This window comes from Hylaeus volcanicus, chromosome 3, assembly GCF_026283585.1.
Source record: "Hylaeus volcanicus isolate JK05 chromosome 3, UHH_iyHylVolc1.0_haploid, whole genome shotgun sequence".
Taxonomy (NCBI): domain Eukaryota; kingdom Metazoa; phylum Arthropoda; class Insecta; order Hymenoptera; family Colletidae; genus Hylaeus; species Hylaeus volcanicus.
Genome location: NC_071978.1, coordinates 3920081 through 3942356, shown reverse-complemented (window position 1 = coordinate 3942356; position 22276 = coordinate 3920081). Strand labels below are relative to the sequence as shown.

Here is a 22276-nt window from a genome sequence, read left to right as displayed (position 1 = left end):
CTCTGACACGATCAAAACGGGGTGCTCGCGTTGATGGGCTATCAGGCTGCTCCGCGCGGCGGAAGGTAAAGTTCGAGGACGGAAATTAACGCAGCCCTCGTTGATCCTACTTGACCGAGTGCAGCCCGCGTTTATCTTGGCTGGATCCCCCCCGTCAGATTCGGTAAACCTCGGGAAAGGGGAAGAAGTAGGCGGGTAGATTGATGAGCGAACGGGGAGATAAGCGTGGAGATTGATAAGTAGAGCGATATAGACAAGGGGAGACAAATTTTATGTGAATAACCCTACCAACGATCGCTAATGAAAGCCCCTCTCGGGGAAGATTTAGGGCTGATAGGGAACAACAAGGCACGAGCCATTGGAAAGTGGCAAAAATGCAAAATTTACAGAAAGAAACCTAGTCTCAATGCTGTACTAGAATGTTTCCATGCGTGGCGCTTAATTGGCTTTGAAAATGACACGTGATGCCATCGAGTGTTGCAAGCTAGGTTGCAACGACTTAGTGCTCCCATAAAGGGTGTTTTGTATCGACCCTCGAGAATTGTGTTCGAGAAATTTGGAGGGGTCGAAAACATTCCGTGAAATAGTTCAGACGATAACGGAATTAACGCACGGGCAGAGGGAGTCAACAAGGCGGAAGATTAACAGGCGGCGGAACGTAATCTAAAAGCGTTCGCAGACGAGCGAGCGTCAAAGATCGATAGCGCCAGGATCTGTAATCCCTGGCTAATTCAATGCTAGTTAGAACCAGCTATGCCAAGCTTCGCCACTCGAGGCGACCCTATCATCCCAGGGTTCCCGCTCTTCGTTCCCTCTTGTTTTCCCATTTCCAACGCGCCAAGTCATCCTAATTTGACTCGGCTTACCCTCTCCAACGTCTTTACGAGACCTTTCTCCGTTTCTCGCCCCCTTTACGCCATCGCGCCTTCTCTCTCTCTCTCTCTCTCTGTCTGTGATTATTTTATCGACTTAGTCGACCTCGTCAACCTGCGAAGTAACGTTTCTCGGCACTGAGTGGGTGGCACCGTCGTCTGGAAACGGATATGAAGACGGAATTCGAATAACATGTTTACACTCCCGTTCCTCTTCGGTGCTAATGGCCTCTGACGAACTCACGCAGACGAGGGGAAATAAATTCCTTTCGAGCTTCAACGTCGGAAGGACTTGGCTGTCCATTAACCCTGCGTCGGTTCTACCCTTCGACGAGAAAAGAAACGGCGTCGCGTTCGTTAGCGAGATGGCGCGATGAAATTCCGTTTGCAGGAGCCAGTGTTAACAGAAATCGCGCGTGATTGCTCAGACTTTTCGTGAGAGGCTGCGTGTGCTACGTCGAGTGCGTACTTGCTCGTTCACTTATTTATTTGGCTGAGAAAGAGAAGGTTATAAATAGACTGAGGATGCTTATGCATATTACAGGTGTACTAGATGATTAAATATTCGCGGTCTAGTCGTAAACTTTTAGATTCCATTGTCATTGATCTTTTTATATATCGACTATTCTATATTAATATCCTAATTGATATTTACTTTTCAACCACCTTCTTCCTAACAATTTTATTCACACGATGACAAAAAGAATGCTCGAATGGGTCGTCGCCACTCGCTCTTCTCAGCCTCATACATTTTTAAGGCGACACGTAGGATACCTGGCGCGATGTGTCTCGTGGCGACCAGCTGACGGTCGATAGTCCAATTTATTTCGTTTCAAGATACAAAGAAGCGGCTCGGGTGGTTCCCCTCCCTTGGGAGTGGACGTGTTGGCTGCAGATACTAAAGCTGTCGAAACAAAGGCTGAGAAGGAATGATCCACCGATAGCAATGGCTTCTCGTGAACGTCGGCGTCCTCTACCTGTTTCTGCGACCCTTTATACAGCCCGCTTTGATCGCGCACAGAGAGCCCACAAAGTAAATGACCCACTCTAGCGCATGAATTCTAGTTTATACAAGACACTATTCCTCAATTACGAATTTAAATAACGTTTGATGGTGTGGACGTGGATATTACATGTATAACATGACGGAAACATCGTGCACATTGTCTTCATTTTACGAACGTGTCGAAGAGACCGTATTTTTTTCTGGGACACCCAGTGCATCCTTGAAAATTACCTGGAAAGAATATATCGGAGAAGAGCTGAATCGGATGGTGAACAGTTCCGAGGCCTCGATTAGCATCGCGGCACGGCTTTATTTACATTTAGATCGAAAAATGATTTATCGCGCGCACCGCGTTATCAGGTAGCCCACTGTCCAAGAGGGCCATGAAATATTCATATCCTTCTCACGTGGCCACTCATAAAATTTTCGTCCCCCCTAGCCAGGTGAGATTTATGGGCCGTTCGTACGCGGCCAGCCTCCGATTCCAAGCACGCTGGGTGATTAATTAACTTCGAGCTGCGAGGTACGCGAATATTTGGGTAACGACTGTCGCGTGACGCCTGATAGTTTATTAGGTGATCATTGTTGTGGAACAACTCTCGCTAAGATCGGGGCTGATCACTCTACGCTTAGACCACTTTACGCTTTGACCATTCAACCCTTGAACCACTCTACGCTTAAACCACTCTATGATTTGACCATTCTGCACTTTGACCATTCGACCCTTGGACCACTCTACGCTTAGACCACTCCAAGCTTGCCACTCCCAATAAAGCCCAATTTCTGCCGAAACAAAAATATTTCTACTCTCTACGAATGCTACCTGAACCTTGGTCGCAATTAATTTCCAAAGAATCCTGAACGTATTACAGGTCCCTGACCTGTAACCCCTCGACTCGAGGCTCTCCATCCCGAAGATTGCCCCCATTAGGGAAGTTCGACGCTGCTTTATCGCCGCGAGGAGCGGTGCTAGACCGCCGTGTCGCAACAGGGCGCATAAAGCAAGACGACGGGTTCCGTTGATCGCGAAATAATCATCGCCCGCGGGCCTCGGTCATGTCGCTCGGAGATATCCTCGCTTCCCGGTGAAACTCTCCGGTGAAACTCCCCGGCGAACAAATGAGAAATAGAACGCGGCAGGGGTTGAGAAACGGCGAGATACGAGACGAGAGGGTTACCGTCTCAGATAGCGGAAGATAAGTCGTGTAGAAGACGAACGGATGAGAAAGGTTCGAAGAGTCTCGCGATAGCGACGCTTCGAGTGGGTAAGGGGATCGAGGGACACCGAAGATGGCTGCCAGAGTGGCGATGGGCGCTATAGGGGTGATCTACAGAAGGAGAAAGAGAAGCAGAGAAGAGGAACGAAGCGCGAGGAGGATCGCGAGACAAATTTACTTTCGGGAGGAGAATCGAGGTGGCGACGACCTGGGGGCGGCTGGAAATAGTTGCGAAGGAATTTCTTATTAGATCGGAAATTGAAATAAGCTCCCGACAGAAGCTCGAAACTCGGCTACAATGACAATCGTCGGCTCGCACGATCGATCCTCTTAATCGCGAAACGCTGGATTCGCGCGACCCGATTACCCTCGAGTAATTGCATACCGAAGTCGGTGCTTTTTCCAAACGTCTCGTCGTGATTCGACTTTCTCGTGGCTGGACGTTTGCTATTCGTTATCCAGGCCAGTGAAACGCGAGGAGAGGCGTTGGGAAAAAGCTGTTACAATAGATAGGCTGAGTGTCATGGCACTGTAATCGATTGATGAGACGAGGAATGATCAATGTGAGATTAAAAGGGGGTGAAACTGGTCGATGCATGAGAGAAGTTACCCTTCTAGACCTCTTTATGAGTGTTTCATTTATTATCTAACCTCTAGAGAGGCGAATTTTAAATGATTCTATCTATCGTTTAATTTAGACAAACTTCTTCAATGGACGTAGAAGGTACAAGCATTTATGGGATTGACTGTATGTGTCAAGGTGCCAAGATGTTAAACAGTAACTATAATTCAAATTGATCAATTTTTTCAACAATGTCTAAAAACAACACGTACACCTCGAGTGTCCAACGTTAAATATCTCTGATTCCGGGATTTCTCTGCCTCGAAGATTTGCAGGACCAGAAGAAGGTCCCCTGCTGTAATTTGTTAAACCTTTGTCACGATTCGTACCACGATGAAGAAGAATTCCGTGGCCGCGGTGGAGACTGGCTCGTCGACAGTCGGGGTTACCCACTAATTCGTGGTTTTTGGGGCGAACTCGACTCGCTACTTCCTTAATTGGAAGACTCCTTTCCTTAGTTTAGCGAGCAAGTCGCGCGCGCTGCTAGGGATCTTCCCCGTGACCCATTGCGCCAGTTTTCATTCGAGAAAAGCACAGTTACGCTAGGAGGAAAAACGCGACGGACAAAAGGGGCCACTGGATGCTTCCTCCGGCGGTTTAATCACTTTACAAGCCCCGGCCAATGGCGAGGGATTAAAACGTAATTCAGGGACCGCCGTTCCGTCGTCACGAGGTCCCCCAACACTTTACGTTCGCGGTAATCTCGACAAATTAAATGTCGAATCGGGAACGAGCTCGTCCTCTTTGTTTTCTTTTTTTTCCCCCATCTTCCTCGCAATTACTCCTTCTTGTTTTTCCTCGTCTCCCTCCCTCCTGCGGCCCTTCGTTACCCGCGGAACGAATTTCTCGCGGCTTACTTGCATCCTTCGGCAAACCGTAACGAGGAAAGTTCCTGCAAGACGACTTAAAGAGGATAACGCACAGCCTGCGGAACGAGTTTTATTAGCACGCTGCGCCGAATTCTTTTCTCGAAGCGGGCGTGCACGCTTACAACGAAATAAATACTCCAGGTACCCAGAAGGGGCGTGTGAGATCTCGAGAATATCGTGGAGGGTTTCGAGAATTTTTCCAGGGATCGGAAACGCTGGTGACCAAAGACGGGCAAAAAAAATGTGTTTATCTCGTTTCCTTTTCTAGAAAATGTTTGAAAGAGGAAACCGGACAAACATATCGCCAAACTTCAGATTTATTCGAGCGCTAGGGTTTTTCCAATCACTGCTGGTGACGAAGGTAGACAGAGGAAGAAAGTGAGGAGATATAGTGCTCGTAATTTTAACGACGTTCAGAGATTTAAATGAGAAATGCCCAGTCGTATTCCAGCAAACAGAACCTCATCATCGTCAAGCAGAATAATCTCAGCTGTCGTAACATCGTAAATACCACAAGTTTTAATCATCCACTGGTTTCAACAATTATCTTCATCTTCGTAAATGAACCATTCCAGTCGACGTAATATTTTCTTTACAGTATTAGCATTTACAAGAACAAACAAATTTCGTCACTAGACATAAAGAATACGAATATTTATGGGATCGACTGTATGTAAAACCTTCCATTGCGTTCACCCAGCCTTCCACCAAGGCTAGAGTAATCTCTATCGTCGAAACATCAAGTTTTTGTCAGAGGTAATTCGACGACAATTACGACGAGGAGCATAGGTAGGATTCGAAGCCAAGGAGGAACGCGACTCTCGAAATCCTCAAGGGTCCCATTACCCTCCTTCAATCCATCGCATCCTTCCTGATCTTGGATTCACCGCGGGAAGTCATTCTGGACTCGCGATACTGGCATCAGAATTCCCCTCGGTGGCCAAGCTTATCCCGTCCCTGGTAGCAAATTAGCACGAACGCAAATCAAATCATTGCTAGACGCAGGGCTTACGACGACGCGTAAATCAACTCTCTGGAAGTCGCCAAACCCAACGAACCCCGAACCCCTTCCGTGATTTACGCCAAACGAAAGAGAAAGGGATCTTCGTCGTTATAAATCCGCGACGACAAAAGGGAGCTCTATCCAGATGAGAACGTACGCGCGATTGGAGGACACCCATCTTCTCGCCGAGATTGGAGCCACCCCCGTGACCCTGGGACTACCCCGACAATTACCACAAATGCGAACGACCCGGCAAGTGAGGTTGTTGCGGGCGCCCAGATCGGTTGTCCCGCCGAAACCGACGTTTAATAGAGGGTGAGCACGGTAAAGGGCGAAAGTAAATAAGTGGACGTGTTCCAGGCATCCCTTTTTATTCCTGCTTGCTCGGCGAACCGTGTTTTCGCAAAACACACCTCCCGTTGCCGGCTGTTTCCCGTTGGAAAAATTCTTCGGGTTAATTGGGTTTTCAGTTGCATTCCAGGAAAACTCTAACGACGATCCTCGACCGCTGAGATTATCTTTCACGGTGAAATAATGCTGTATTTTCGCGAATTAATTTCCTTTCTGGCCTTAGTGCGGTCGCGGGCTCTTTTTCGTAGGTTAAAATAACGACAGTACTCGTGGAGATGCTAGGAGCGAAGGTGGGTCGACGACCTTGGATAAAACTGATTTCACGCGTTGGAATTAAACTTTTCTTTCCTCAATTAGTATAATCGTGATAGCCGTTGTGGTAGTAGGCGAAGAAACGCGATCAAAGGACTGATTTATATTTTTGATAATAATAGTATCACCATTGATTCGATATCAAAAGTTCGACGAGGACAAACGATACTTTCAATTAGTCCAGTCAACGTTATTTTCCCGAACTCGTGACCGCTAAAAATCCCAAGAACGGAAGAAACTTATACGTTCCACGAGCGCCACCCTCGCAATGCCTTTTCTCCCGTTCCTTTTATTTTCGACCCTATCCGAGCTCCGAAACACTTTTTCCTAATGGCACCCAGGACTGAAAGTCTTCACTGTCGTTGTCTTTTAAGGCGCACAGACGCGGGCGCGTAATAGTCGTGCCTTGGAGAAGACGCAATCTTATGAATATTACAATTTGCCACCATTCTGGCGAAACTGGTTCAACGATTCTGAGGTATTTAGCCCGAGAAGTGTCTCGAAGCTGTTGCGTCTCCGAAAAGTCGTCCCAGAGATGGGCGCAATTATCCTAACTGATTAACTCCGAGAGACGAAACTCTGTGGAGCAGTCTGCGTGCACAGAGAAATTAATAAAGAAATAAGAATAAGAAATAAGAACGTGGATACCCATTGTACGTGAGAAAGATATCAAAATAATTTCAATGAAACCAGTTTCACTTAAACGATATGGTAAAAGGCGATGCAAGCTACATAGGAAGATGCAGAGTCGAACGGAGTGCAAAGTATGTACAAGTCGAAACGACCCTCGTCGCGGTATGGACGTCGCGACAACGATAAGCTCCTGAAGCTGCGTCGCACAAAGAGGGATTCATAAAGATGGTATCTTAAAAGGTTCGCGACCGACCATTGGAGTTTTTATGGGAGGCTCCGTGGTCCGTGAAAGGGTATCGCATGAAAGTTAAAGCAGCCACGCAATTATCGAGGCCGTGCAGGGGGCTTAAGGTTATGAAAAACACGACGATAAAAGCTCGAGGGAGAACCAGAGGAGAACGAGGCGAATCCAGAGGACAAAGGAGAAAGCGATTCGCGAGTCGACGATCGTTCGCCGTCGTGTAACCGCTTTCACGGTTTTCGACGACGATTCCACGGACCTCCGCCTCTATGGTTTCGCAATTCTGCGTTTCCGTTAATAGCGACGACTCCAACAATAATTCTGCCCGGAAGCCGTGCCCGTTGCCAGCCAGACTGCCATTGGTCGACGCCGAATGGCTCGCCAGGAATGAGCTCGTTGTGTCAATTTTCACGGACTTCGTCGCTTGGCTGCTCCGTTTGCTTCTGGCTTAATCGGAGGCGATAAGGTTAATCAATTTGGAACGATTTCAAATTTCGTTTCTGGTGCTTACATGAATTGCTGTCTGGTCGATATTTGAGGGGGTATTGCTTTGGATTGCTTAAAGAAAATTGGCTTGGAGGACTTGGAAATTATTTGTCTAAGAAGAAATAAATATGTATATTGCGCAAGCATTTGGGAAATACAGCCATTCCCATAAATATCCGTACCTTCTATATCCATTAAAGAAATCTGTCTAAATTAAATTATAGGTTTGATATTTTCAAATAAATATTTCATTATAAATATGTTCGTCTCCAAAGCCAGACCTAACCCAGCATAGACTCACAAAAAGAAAACGGAAAAGAACCGACTAATAGAAGCACCGAGGCGAGTTTCGCATCCTGAGACTCGAGGGTCCAAAGATCCCTGACGAAAGTTCGCGTATCAATATGAAAATCCGATTCGAGGACCACGACGACACTTCGTAATGTTGTTTGCTCGTGTTTCCTTCTGCACCGCGAGGGAGACAGAAAAAAACGGAAATGTATTCGTCGAGTAGAACCTCGCGCCACCTGGATTTTATTCTTCCCGAGACCCGACGCTCCCTGTCCAACCAGATCGGCTTCCTGCCGTCAAATCCTATTCCGGACGGCGTTACGTAATATCCGCGAAGAACGCGCGATCTCGTTTTAATTAACAAAGTCAAGAGAGAGAGAGAGAGGGGGCTGTTCTTGCCTGGTCCGTTCGAATTTAATAAAGACGCATGAATTAAACGCGACGACGAACCATCCGTTCGTGGACGACTTAAAAATTCATCGGATATCTTGAGAGACGTTGAGAATTAACGGGACGACGGTTTCGACTTGGGTAATCGAGTCGAGGAAGGATTCTTCACCCGTGCCTCGCGTATTGATAGTCGTACAGGACGATTTTAGAGGGTTGCGTAGGCTTTGGATGAGAATTTTGTAGGGTTGAGTGTAGTAAGTCCAAAAATGAAACATCCATCCATAGCTCTCGAATCGTTACCTCCATTCTCTTCCAAAAAATGAAACATCCCCTCAGCGAGGAGTTAATTACCCCACGACTGGGGTAATTAACTCCTCAGTATTCAACCCTGGGAGTAGGACAGTATTCAACCCTGTTTCGCCGCGAGTACAATTTCACGAAAAAAATCAGCATACAAGAAAGACGAGCGACAATGTGGCTAAAATTATAATTCCCAGGGCGAAGTTGACGGTGACAAGGGAGTATCTGAACGTGCACCCTTCGTCTGCACTTTGCGAAAGGAGCAGCTTTTTCGCCGGCAGTCCGGTCGGTCCGTTGAAAGAGGAGCTTTTATTGTACACGAGAGGTCGTGTCCGAAGGAGCTCTCGTTGGTCAGGTTTTTCTCTCTTTCTCGATCGAATACAGCCCTCCCTCCCCCCACCGAAACCCTGGCGCGAGGCTGCATATCAAGCAGCCTCCTCGAGCGGAGCGCGAGATCGAAAGACTATCAGAACGAGAGGGTTGGAAAAGCGCGGAGAAGAAAGAACAGGGGTTGGGCGAGGTTTTCGGGATAGAGACGGGAAGCTGGCACGTGAAATACGGATGAAAGCCCGAGAATCGAACCACGGGGTGGGGCTCAAAGGGGAAAAAGAACGAGGAGATGGAGCGGATCGCGACAGGAGCAGAAGAAAATACCATGAGACATGTGTTGGCATTTATGCCACGACTTATCTACTGCGATGGGTTTTCTCGTTTTATTCTCTGGCGGGCAGCGAGCAGCCTGGATATTCCCGTGGAAGGCCCTCGAAAAGTCGAGAGAATATGGCGTCTGCACAGGAAAGACGTCCTTTGGAAGTTTTAGCGCGTCTTAAAAGAATAAGTCGTTAACTTTCCCGTGTGTATGTGTGTGTGCGTTCGCGCGTATACACGGCCGTGTCTCGCGCAACTTTATCATCTAAAGTATTTTTCCTTAGTCTCAGAACTAGGGAAAAATGTTTCCCAGGAAAGCTGTACGGTTCTGAGACTCTTGGACACCGTACGGTGACAATATTTTCGTCTTACGAGGGACATTCTCCTTGGAGTGTATCGTGCAGCACCGAAGTTTAAGAGATACTTCTTTGCGGGTATCTCGAATACAGAGTAAATAATAAACATGTCGTCGGAACCTTGAATGAACGCTTGACGAGATTCGACTAAAAATTCCGTTGCTACTTGTTTGTACTTTTTTGTTCGCGGGTTAACTTTCCGTTTGGCGATCCCAAACAGAAAATCGAGACGTCGATGAATGCTCCTCGGAGATTGCCAAATCGTCGTTCTGAATAATAAAATTTCAACGAGCTACATCGTCTCGGATGTACATCTGTTCGCGTAGTTTCGAAGAAAGGATTTCCTGCATGCATATCGCGAAAAAGAGAAGTCGGGGGAATCTCCAGTTAAGTCTGGAGGATGTCGTGAAACGCGACGTTCCGTGTGTCCCGGGCCGTGAAAGATGTCTCGGGGAGACAATCCGAAACACGCGAGAGGAAGTCGAACGGATCAAACTTCGACGAGTCGCGGAAACTGGAGAACGAGGAAAACAAGAAATAGGAGAACAGAAAAATGATCCTGAAAATGTGCTACGATTCACTGCAGGGATGATTGCCCACTTCTCGTCGCTTATTTCAAGTTGAGTTCAGGTTGAGTCGAGACGAAAACATTTAGTTCGTGGAGTGATTATTTTTGGGAAAAAAGATCCGAACGAAGCAACTTTGTATTTAAGCAAGAACATGCGCGGAATTTTGCATTTTCAACCCCTTCAGCTCTTGTCAAGCATCCAAGAACCTAGCATGCTCGATCTCGTGACTATCCATACGTGAGAACGGATAGCTTCCATGCGAACAACGATAGGAACGCGACCAGGAATATTCTGACACCGCATGCATCAATATTTAAGTGCACCCAAGCTTTCGATTTGCAATAAATCGTATTAAATCTATCCAGAAAATTAGAACGCTTCGGATACGAACATTTCCTAGCGAAACGCCACCTCTAGCGATCATCTTCTGCGATTCGAAGAACTTGGGACAAATGAGTGTTTTTGGGGGGGGGGAAACCAGCTTCTTCAAGAGTCAAAAAACACACTGGATACAGAGGGCGCAAAGGAAACACCAGGAAACCTCGATTAATAACAACTGTGGTAGTGATAACTTCGTCTCAACTTGATGGACAAAGTCAAGCTACAACTAATTCTTTTAATTTATAATTTGAGAAATGATTGAGTCAAGAAAAGGAAACACTAAAATTCCTTCATTTCTCCCCTGACCTCCCCTAACCTCTCTTGAACGCTATGGATGGGGAAGCATGTTTCGAGTGACGAGCAAATAACGTCGAGGGAACAAAAGAGCGGTCCACAGATCGGGTGGGAATGTCCGTGAAAAGTCGATCGCGGGCATAAAATCTCTTCGTGAATCAGTCGTCGACCGGAAATCACTGAACCGTGGTCCCGTCAACCGGGTCGTCGGTACTCCGGGGGCAATCAATTCGGCGCTGCCCTTTCAAATCGAACGATACACGCGACGGAGGGTGAAAAGCTGTAAAATGGCCAGCCAAAAATGGATTTTATCGGTCATCAGTCGCGCAACGGTCCGCGGGAATCAACTGAAAAAGGTGGACGGTCGTTATCACTCTCGAACAGCGAACTGTATCTGGCGATAAACGATGGGCCAAAGGAGCACCACCACGTGGAAGCCTCGTAAAATGCGTACAAAATTCACGCGGCTTTAGAACTTAACTTTCGTTAGGTTATTGGTTGAAGAAGAACATAAGAGGATTCATTTTCAAATCGAATCGATATAAATTCCTAATGTGAAGCCTGACAAAATTAATGTCCTTGTTGTAGACTTTCGAAATCATTTTTCGCGTCCGTTTCCTGTCTCTACTCCCCGCACCTCCCCCATGGCATGCGCGTACAACTTTCGCGAATCGAACGATGGAATTAATAACTGTAATTTTTCGCTGGACGTGATCCAATCGAGAGATGTAAATATCCGCGAGAATTTAAACGATAATCCTTGGAAGTGCGCTTGAAAACGTGGAAATTATAATTCGTACGATACCGGCGCGCACGTCGCCAGGGTTCGACGCGAGTTAATTCGATTCGCGATCAAATAAAACGGGGAAATTATTTCAATTCCGTATTGCGTTTAATTCTCCCAAGCACTAATTGTTCGAAAGCGGGGGAGAAAACGCTTTATACCCCGATAAATCTCCCGTTGAATTACGCTCGCCCGCTTGGATTTTATAATGCACTTTCCCGTTTAATTAGGGCGTACGGGCAACTCAAATATGTTCTTCTGCTGATCGGGTAAACGTTTGACGAGCGAAACTCGCTACGGAATCGCGTTGCCGCGAGTACGATTGCGTTCGCGGGATAGACGTAAGAAAACGAACAAAAATAGAGAGAGGATTCAACCTCAGAAACTCCATTAACACTAAATATACCACGATAGATCAAAGGTCCAGTTTAAAACTCATGTACAGGTCTTGTGGAAAATTCATAAATTATTTACAATTTTTTCCTGTACTATACAGTCATGTATTTACAGTTCTGATAGAGAATTCATAAATTATACACGATTGTTTGATATACCCGATGTTTGTAGCGACATGATCGTTGTAGGTCGAATGATCGCTGTTGACATTTCCCCTCTGCCTTCGAGTGCCCCGAAGGCCGTGAATTAATCTCTATTTCTTCCAAAACCAAAACACAACACTACCGTACCCACCACGACGGCCAAGCCCGATTAAACTTAATGATTCAAGTGCTTCCGGGCCTGGCTAGGCCTGCTCTACCCCCTATCCTTCTGTCCCCTCACAACGGCCACGCTCCATCAAATCAAATGTCGTGTTTCGAAATGATTCACGAGCTCGATACAGGAGATCCACGCCGGAAATCGCTCTCCCGCGCATTCTGCGCTCAAGTCCACGTCGTTGTGTTACACCCGGAAATGTTTCCATTCTAAATGTCTCGAGAATGTTCCCGTCTTGACGCACCACGGATGATAGAGACGCGACATCGATCAGAATTTCCGGGTGCTCCTGCATGCATCGCGTCCTCCCATAAGTTGCGCCACCTTTTGTTCCGGATGATATTTTTATGTTTTCTTGGGGAACGTGGTCGTTGGTTGTTGGAAAAATAGTTAGTGCGTTAATTTCTGGTTTTTAATCTTGGCAGTCCTTGCTACTAAGGTTTGTGTGTTGTATCGAACAAGGTGCCATCTTCGACTTCATGTTCGACTGTGGAAGAGAGCACGGGTGTAAGGATCCTCGGATTTCAGCTTCCGTTCTTTCAATTCTCGAACTCGCGACTGCTGTAAATTACCAAAATGTTAGGATGAAAGCATTCATTGAATAAGATCGTGAAATCAGTTGAAATTACCGTTCTTGTTCTTTCGGTCCTCAGATTCGCAGTTGCTGCAAATGGCCAAAACAGTAAAATGAAACGCATTCGACTACGGAATGCCTGTGTTCCCCGCGGTTAGCCTCGCAGTTAATTCTTAGCATCCAGGACAATGCGCGTTTACCGGCAAACTATCCCGAATATCGCTTGGAACAATTATTTTCATTAATTTCAACGTTCCAGTTACATGCACGCGTTCGCACGTTCCCGACGCTCGTTTTCTCGTTTTCAGAGATGACAAATTCATCAGCTACCAGCTTTAATTAACTGACCGCTCCAGATTGTATTTTCGACGAAAAATTCGACGTAATTAATGCAGCGTCAATGGCAGTGGTGCTTTTCGAATGATTTGCATGTATCTGAGTAAATTTTGCTGCGTTCGACGGGAATCTGGTTTGGTCTGAATGTTTAGATGATGCTGAATTTTCCAAAATTTTATTGGTACCTTGGATCTTGGAGCCTCGAGGCCTTGAGATCCTGAGATTTTGGGGTTTTTGAGTATCGAGGTCTTGAGATCTTGAGATCCTGAGGTTTTGGGATCCTACTGTTCTGGAGTATCAGAGTCTCAGGATTCTAAAAAACATCAGGACATAGAGTTTCGAAGTTCTAAAAATCTAAAATTCTAAGGTCTTAGAGATGCAAGCTTCTAGTTACCCAAAGCCCAATGGACCAACGGTTCCAGGAATCTAAAACTCTTCCAAAGCTCGCATCCCCCCAAATTTTCAGAAACGCCAGTACATTCGTTTTCCAATGCAAACTGGAAACAGGTTCGTTTCGAAATTAGCTAATTCTTGGTTCGCTGAAAAGCGAAGTAAAGCATAAATAAGAAACGGAACAGTACACCTCATTTGCCTCAGCAAAAAGAATACATTTCATGTTCCTCAACCCAGACGCACCCGGTTGAAGTAATTGCCTTTTTATCGCAGCGAAATTATAACGTCTCGCTGTTTCTCCTTTCACCAGGGAACTGAAATTTTTCTCTGAATACAGTTTCATTTCGTTCCCTGCTTTAAGAGTAACGCGAATAATTCTGGTTGCAATGAAACGGTGTAGCGGCATCATAAATTCTTCATTACACGTTGAGAATTTTATAACTCGATAATGTACAGCGACCAAGCAACGCGGAAAATTCCGAAGACGATTTCGGAACTTTTTTAATGAAGCGTACTTTACGAAGTATCATAATGCCCGGTTTGCCCGCCGTTAATGGCATTATACACGAAATGCATTTTGAAACTATTTAATGAGAGAACGCCCCTCCCCCCACCCCCCCCCCCTCCAAAAAAAAAACTTTCTTTGTTTAAAACGGGACTAAAATAAAAATCGGGATTATTACGAGCGAAAAATTCATTTCACCCGAGTTACGTAGCAACTTTTACACCGAGCTCGGCTTCTGAAGCCTACGATCTCTCTGTTCCAGGTCTCAAACTAAGGTCGAAGAGTCATTATCGAGCTCATCAACTTTCCGTGTGGCTACGTCTCGTCCCAGAGCTTCATCGAGCAGGAATGGAGGAAGTGGACTCCAGGCACAATCTATTCCGAGGTCACTCTGATCCTGGCCTTTACGACGGTTTAGTAAGGCCAGACCCTCTCAGCAGGATCAGCGAGGAATTCAAAAGGAAAAACATTACCACCGAGCCAACGACCACCACCGATTATAACGCCGCCACTTGTGTCAGTTACATCCAGAGCACGAACCTCCAGAACGTTCACAATGCCAGCACAGATACCCTGGCCAGTTTGGACGCAGCTGGGTGCGTAATAAGCAGTTTCAGTAGCTACACTATAAGTAATGAAGACGTTAACGAACGGTATCCTCCTTGGCGTGAGCGTTTAAACTCAAGAACGCTTGTCCCTTTGCCGTAATTGCAGCTAAATTTGCCAGAGTCAACAGAGACAATGGTGGAGAGACTGTGAAGTCCTCGGGAAACGGAAACACTTGGCTGTCTCCATTATTAATATGTCTGCGACCATAAAGCGTGTGGACCCTTCTCGTGGACTCTACGCCTAAGGCTTCTCTTATGGAAGTCTTATTTAAATCTAAACTGATAAAAGCTGCAATCGTCGTAATATACGTATACTGTAAAAGTCCATTTATTCGAACTTCATTTATTCGAACTTGATTTATTCGAAATCCATTTATCGACTCACGCATCCCTTATGGGTCTTCATGAAGTCCAATTACGTAAACTATCTAGTTATCTCCACATAAGTAATATTCTACCGTCCCTGTGCTCTCTTCCCGTGTCGCCAATTTTTCTCGACCACCTCCAGAGTATTCGTCGTAAAAATGATTCTATCGTCAGCCTATTGAAAAGTTGATTTTTCCTTGTCGAACAGGTACGCCGCGTACTCGACGGCCCTGAGCGTCACGATCGCCATCGGGTGCAGCTTGTTGATCCTCAACGTTCTCATTTTCGCGGGCGTCTACTATCAGAGGGACAAGACGCGGCTCGAAGTGAAGAGCCTTCAGCAGCAACAGATGTTGAATCAACAGTGCGGACCGCGTGGCTTCACCGAGCTCAAACAGCCGCCACCGCCTCATTCCCACTTCCCCGGTGGCGGTCAGGTGATCGTCGACGTTGAAAACGAGATGTTAAGAAGGTACTGCACCTGTGTGAATTAATCCTAGCAAAGGAGCAGCGTGACTTATTAATGAGCGCGCAGTGGAGCACGTCAACGAAAAGGTGGTCGCATATCTATTTATATTCCGTAGTCATCTTGACACTTTTTTTTATCGTACATCCCCCGTTCGTTAGTGGCTCTCTGCCATCCCCCCACCCCTTCATCTGTGAATAACGCAAACGGCTTATAAAAGACGAAAGCTACGCTAGTAATCGTGTTAGACACTTTGCTGTACTCTCTCCCTTTCTCGAATACGTTCGAGATCATCGTAACATCGTTATCGTTAGTTTGTAAATATACTATTCACGTCACTCGCCCAAGCTACATGCCATTTATCTCGGTATACTCGCATCTGTCCCGTCGATGGCCACCTTTTCCCTCATTGTAACCCACTGCACGACTTTCAATTTTATTTACCAACATGCCCGACGATTGCGTCTCGTCCCTGACCGTTACGGAGCTCGTAAAGATCGATCGTCGTTACAGGAACGTTATGAAAGGCCCTCCGAACGATCCCAACACGCTTCTCCAACAGGGCCAGGGAACTCACACGTTGCCTCATCAACATCACTATCAAAAGCAACATCAGCAACAGCATGCCACTCTTCCCCGAGCTTCCGTCATACAGGACATGAACGCGCAAACCCAAGTGAGAGCCGATCGTTTTACTTCAAACGTTACGTTCAAACTCTCACGGAGATAAGGGTCCCATCATGCAAAGATAACTACGCCGTTTAACGCGTTACTCGAAACCGTTAATCCACCCCTGCTTCTGTTACCAGATTTTCCCACCTTCTTTTGTGTCGATAATGGCGCCTTGCTTCCTTTGCTACTTTTTCTTCCTTCCCGGCTTGCTCCTTTAATCTTCCCAGATATCGAGTTTCCTTATTAGCATCAGCAATTTTTCTCGCTCTCTTAATTTCCCTGAAGAATGTTGACTACATCGGAGGTGCGTTTTTTTTTTCATTTCTGGCCAATTGCACCTATCGAAACTCGTTAGATGGAACTAAGCTTCGGGTTGCAGTAGATGAAAGCGTTTCATGATTCATTTTATGAAACACTTGGGCCGTCGAGGGTTAAATCTTTAACGGGCGACGAGTTCTGATTAGTACTCATTCGTTAAACGTAATGAAAACATCGCGAACGGTACTTTTCGTTCGTCGAAACGAGGAAGCCTTAAAAAATAACGCTCTGCTCTCGCGACTCTTATTGTCCATAAACATGAAGTTTATTTGCAGAGGGAAGGGGGCTGAAAATTTTACGTTCGTCGTTGATTTGAAAAAGTTTGGTTAACGACCCAAGCGCGTTCGAAAGTTTAATTCATAATCTTATTAAGGAACTTTTAAACTCCCGAGCCGACCCGATGAAATTTACACTGCAAAGCTTCTGACATTCTTCGGCGGTCATTATTCTACCTACGAACAGTATCACCTTTTATCTCGTTACTAAATTTAGCTCGTGACCAGGGTGAGCTCCGTTAAGCGAAACTTTAATGGCTGTTAATTTCGTCACTTCTGATGTCCAGTTTCATTTTCACTAAAACATCTCGATTTCCATCGAGGATTTATTAACAAATTATTTAGTTTGACTGTTCCATTATGTTATTCTTAAAGCTCCAGACATTTGCTTTCGAGCTCATCTTTCGTTTTATTTGCCCCCAAAAGTATTCAAGTCTTAACTTAATCAATGTTCTGCACCCATGTCCTTCGACTCCTTTTGTTGAACCATTTCCTACAGGCCACGTATCCGGTTTCAAATTTTTATTTTTGATAACAATAGCCTTCGATGTATTCAACTATCGCGCTTAACTTCCCTTAATTTCCATTCGATCTTAGTCTTCCTTGGAATTCCGATAAATATCCTTAATTAACGGCGAAGCATTGTTCAAAGTTGCCGTAACTAGATTTCATTTCGAGTCGATCAAACAGTCGGAACTCCAAACGAAGAGAAATCTCTTTATTGACAAGAATTTCGTTACCGGGGAACTTAACAGAGTCGAGTGGCGAATTGTCGGAAGGAAAGCATTCGACGCTTCGTTTGGTAGCGAGAAAACTTCTTGACAATAATCGATACCTACGTCGAGTGCCTCTTTTCGGACCGGCTCCGCTTTCTATCCATAGTTCGCTGCAAGTTCCCATAAAGTAACAAAGGAATGATAAGACTTCAATTGCGGTTCATAAAATTCCAGAACGCATTCTAGAACGCTTTAAAATCACAGTGCATCACACGCTGCAAAATAATCGGTAATTATTTAAATAATCTTGTGAAAATAGTAGTCCTTTGAGTTTCATTTCGTTGAGATTCACAACCCAATCTGATAGTCGATCCTGTTCGAGGCTTCTGGGGTGCAAGCTATGTCCTTGTGGAAAAGCAAAAGTTTCGATCGAAAATGTAATATACGGTTAGTCCCGTAAGTATTCGTCCTCTCTTTATATATCGAAGAAATTTGCCTAATTTAAATGATAGGCTTCACGTTTCCAGATCAATTTTCCATTATAAATACGTACTAATAAAGCAATTTCCTGATGAACAAGGACACAGGTTTCTCCCTGAAACTTTAACCACTGCTCTCGAGTCCTTTTAACCTCCACCCTCCGTTGCATAATACAATTAAAAATGCCTCTCAAGTCAACTAAGAAACTCCTGAATTTCATACCATAAAATCACACCATGCCCCTCTAACAAAATAAACATTCCTGCAATGGAGGGTCGAGAAAGAAAACTCACCCCCAACTCTGGCCACCGAGAACCCTTGCCCTGCTAACGAGCTCGAACTTTCAGGGTCCACCAAACGGATCTATACACCTGACAGTACCGAGAGCACCACCACCCCCTCGAGCAAAGAGTCCACCAGAAAACCAGCCCCTACTGCAGAGCGCCACAGTGTCGAGTCGCGTGTCCCAGGCAGCAATGAGCGAGATGAGAGTGTGATGCTTGGACCCCCCTCCGAAGCCAGTCGTCCCGGATGTCCTGACGGCATCGACCTTGCTTTAAGAGTCTCGTCGATGCCGCTCGAGGTCCCATCGAGGTGAACGCGAGTCGACCAAAGGCTGAACAATCTTTGGAAAATCGTTCGAGTTCCCTGGGATCTCAAGGCTGCGGCGAACAAAGCGCTCGACTGGCACCTGGATCCGAGCAAGTAGCATCTAATCAACTACCTGCGCGTCCAGGTGACGACGAGCCAAACGACTAACGGAGGGGGGTGGACGGAGCTTACGCTCGATGGTGAAAAACGCGACGAAAGTCGAAGAGGAGAGGAGACAATGGGTGGAATACGAGGTATCCGTCGCAGGAACGACGTCGGGCGATGCAATCGGATCATGGACAAGATAAAGAACGAGTGGTTTTCGTAGAGATGTGATTATTAGGCATTGAATTACTTCACGCGAGTACGAGGACTCTCGAGAGGGTCTAGATACGACGAACGTTCGGTTATTTTGAAAGGTTGCGAGAGGCTGAGCTGCGATCGAAGCAGAAACGTTTGATGAAGGTTATTTTGAAAGCTCGCGAGAACCACGACTCGGGAGAACGTCAAGCTGGAGGTTCGAGAGGTCTAGGCTTTTGTGAGGATGCCAAAGGGAGAATCTTGGCACGGCGGATGGCACGACGGATACCAGGAGTCTATCGTGATCGGGATAAATGGATCGTAAATATTCTCGATGAGGAGATTCAATCGAACTTCAATCAAACATCATTTCAAAACGGAATCAAACGCAGTACATTCAGCTAGCTAGTCGATAATAATAAATTCTAGGTGTTACGGGGAGAGGAGAGAGACGCTCAACAACATGAATCGATCATGGAGAACCCTGTATAAAACGCTATCCACTACGATGTTAGATGTTCCTTGTACATAAAGTGAATTTATACCGTAAGAACGCCAAAAAACGTTTGCTACTTTCTAAGAGGACCTGTACTCGTGTCGCGTACCGTTTAGTCGTCCGTTCTTTCCCTTTCTCTCTTCGTTTCTCTGTAAACGTTACGCGGTGTAAGTGTGCGAGATCAAAGCTCGGATCATCGAAAGAACATTGCCCTATTGACCGGTCGACTAGCTTTTGATTGATCAAAGAGGAAAGACATCTGTTTCTGAACCTTTCTCTCAACTGTTGGCTGAGTTATCAAAAAATGTATTGCTTGTCGGGATGAACAAAACAATGTGAATAATTGTACTTGATGTAGTCCTTGGAAGTATCGAAATATTTATTTATTTTTTTTTTTTGGAATATTTTTTAATGTATTTTAATATTGGGTTGTCCGGAAAGTCCATGTCGATTTTTGGCAGGTGGTACAGGTCTGAATACATCGAAGTGGTTGAAAACAAATAACATGCATACATTTCCTTAAAAGGTGGAAAGGTTGTGGAACAAAATGGCACTTATGCAATTTAATAAATATATATTAAAATTCAAACGTGTATTTGAATGTTCCTTAGAAATTGGCACAAACTTTCTGGACAACCTAATATATTATTACGTAGATTTTTGAAAAGAGAGTAGGACCACAAGGGAATAACATTGAAAAAGCCATCATTCGAATTCCTTTAACATCCACACAATAATGGACTTTTTAAATCTTGCGATCATCCTCCGATTCCTTCTGAATTAATTACAGCCTCCATTTTTTACATAAATAAGTACTCTTATTTACAATATATGATTGTACATCATTTTCCATATTTCATTGAACAAGCAGACAAGGTTTACATGTGAATTGCTCCATAAATGTATCATGGAATTGGGGATCATAGCAAAATTGAAAGTAGCAAGCACGATGGACCGTCCACAAACATTCCATTTCTTCAAAAATCTCATAAAATACGACGTAATTTTCATTCGAATACCTTTACTGCCATAAATAGTTTCTACCCTCTACAAAATCAAATGCAAACAAAAACAGGAAGATCAAACAACCAATAGTTCTATCTGAGAGGTCTCCTAGAGGATACCAATCACTTTCACCAATCAAAAGCTTTGGTCATCGACTAACAACTCAATTAATCATCCCATTGTCCACAACTGTTACCCAAAAGGTCTCGTCTTTCATTCGGAAACGAAAATTGAACCGAACGATGCCTCTTTTGAGAAAGACTCGTCGCTTTCATGATGTTTTATCGACGCATTGGGAATCACCGTTTTTTCTACGTTTTTGGTAACACTGAGGAATCTGCCGCCGAAGAATAAAAAAAGAGATTTCATTTCACAGATAACACCGCGTAATCGAAAATTGTACGAATCCACGCTAATTCTTACCAATGTCAAAGTGTCGGGAAGACAAGTGACTCGATGAATACCGAAAGTGTGCGTGACTTTTTGTAAAGATATACGTATACATATAGGTGTAACATACAGAATAAGATAAATCCGTTATTATGCGTAACACACTGCCAGAAAACTCGGGAATTCACGAGGTAAAATACAGCAGAGTGTATCTAATCCATCAGAACGATAAGAAGCAATTTTCAAATTTATTTAATATTCGTAGCGCCATCTTATAACAATTGGCGCAACGCTGTCCTAATTTCCATGTTTTACTCAGCTAGTACAAGGTTAACTTTTGTTTAGATAACATTTATTTAGTGTGCTTCGAAGGATTAATCACTGAACGGAGTTTAACACCTTCACTGCTGTTGAAAGATCAAAATTAACATGAATAATTAAGTTTTTGGTTGAGCTACCTTCGTTGAAAACACAAAAACCGGAGCACACGATATTATTACCTTCGTGTTTCAAACGTAGTAGCGCCACCTTGCGTTAGAAGCAGTAAACGTGTTAAAGGAAGTTCTCACGTTCGATGGACTTGAAGTTCTGTTTTAAATAAAGCGAAACTCAGCCGTGAAAACCGAGCTTAAAGGGGAAAAGAGCACGTGTTAGTTAAAAAAAAAGGAATCAAAGTTTTTGTACATACATTAAGCGATTAAAGCAGAATAAATCAAAGGATGCGTTTTCAATGTTCTCATCGAGTATGGCACCGACGTTAGAAAACCGATTGGACGTTTTCGACATTATCGTGAACGAGATAAGAACGAGGAACAAAGTTTGTTGCACCGAATAACGTTTTCTTTTCATTTAAAAAAAAAAAAAAGGACTCGCGGAAGTAACGGAATTTCGTGGGAAAGTTACATAATAAATATCATCAAGTACGGACAATCCGAATATATTAAAGACTAAAAAGAAAAGCGAGTAATAGTAGAGGTAATTAAGAACAAGCCGCGGTCGGTTAAAGGAGAATAACGCTGAAGAGAAACACTGAACCGGTTAAACAGAATCTGTTTAACAGATGTTTAAGAAAATTTAAATAACGTATATTACATATACATATTACGGATTGTAATGAATTTATTATGACGAATATTATTATATTTATGTGACTTTTAGCTGGCCTTGCGCTCCACTCGAAAGATGACTCGAAACTAATCTTTCGGCCGAGGGCGAGACTACCTGTTACGTTTAACATTTCTGTTATCAAATTGTAAATATATAACAAATACATGGAGATACTAATTGTACGTGTTAAATCTTTTACCTGAATATTACAGTCTAGTTAATAAGCAAATCGATGTTAAGTTACCAACTATACAGAGTGTCCCAAAAATATTGTGACACATTGTAAGAGGTGGTTCGAGAGGTGATTTGAAACAACTTTCTCCTTAACGAAAATGTTAT

The 22276-nt window shown here is 44.6% G+C and overlaps 2 protein-coding genes across 10 annotated transcripts in view; one reads left to right on the top strand and one right to left on the bottom strand.

Moving 5' to 3' along the window:
• Positions 1-22106, top strand: part of LOC128873276 (neuroligin-4, X-linked) — a 328845-nt gene extending 306739 nt beyond the window's left edge. For 3 of the 6 annotated variants that reach the window (XM_054116733.1, XM_054116732.1, XM_054116735.1), the window contains 4 exons: positions 14410-14743; positions 15330-15593; positions 16101-16263; positions 18396-22106. In XM_054116733.1, coding sequence (XP_053972708.1) covers positions 14410-14743; positions 15330-15593; positions 16101-16263; positions 18396-18545 — 911 coding nt within the window. In that variant the 3' untranslated portion in view covers positions 18546-22106. Of the gene's footprint in view, positions 1-14409; positions 14744-15329; positions 15677-16100; positions 16264-18395 lie in introns of those variants that run through there. The other 3 variants (XR_008456382.1, XR_008456383.1, XM_054116734.1) reach the window with 3 other exon arrangements.
• LOC128873278 (uncharacterized) lies at positions 12074-21354 on the bottom strand. Of its 4 annotated transcripts, XM_054116736.1 has the most exons (5): positions 13831-14341; positions 13644-13746; positions 13435-13562; positions 12969-13003; positions 12074-12900 (listed from the first exon to the last, which is right to left on the bottom strand). In XM_054116736.1, exons 1-5 carry the CDS (start codon positions 14049-14051, stop codon positions 12752-12754), a joined length of 636 nt encoding a protein of 211 aa, XP_053972711.1. In that variant the 5' UTR covers positions 14052-14341; the 3' UTR covers positions 12074-12751. The 4 variants fall into 4 exon arrangements, 1 of the variants encoding a protein (XP_053972711.1); XR_008456385.1 differs by lacking the exon at positions 13831-14341 and adding an exon at positions 21289-21354 and having other exon boundaries at positions 12969-13562; XR_008456384.1 differs by lacking the exon at positions 13831-14341 and adding an exon at positions 20864-20987 and having other exon boundaries at positions 12969-13562.
• Positions 22107-22276: the final 170 nt, after the last annotated feature.

Coding starts and splice junctions, on each gene's coding strand:
- LOC128873278 (XM_054116736.1), bottom strand. CDS start 14,051: ATGATGCCGCTACACCGTTTCATTGCAACCAGAATTATTCGCGTTACT. Junction 13,563..13,643: donor GTTGGTCCATTGGGCTTTGG/GTAACTAGAAGC, acceptor GATGTTTTTTAG/AATCCTGAGACTCTGATACT. Junction 12,901..12,968: donor GGACCGAAAGAACAAGAACG/GTAATTTCAACT, acceptor GGTAATTTACAG/CAGTCGCGAGTTCGAGAATT.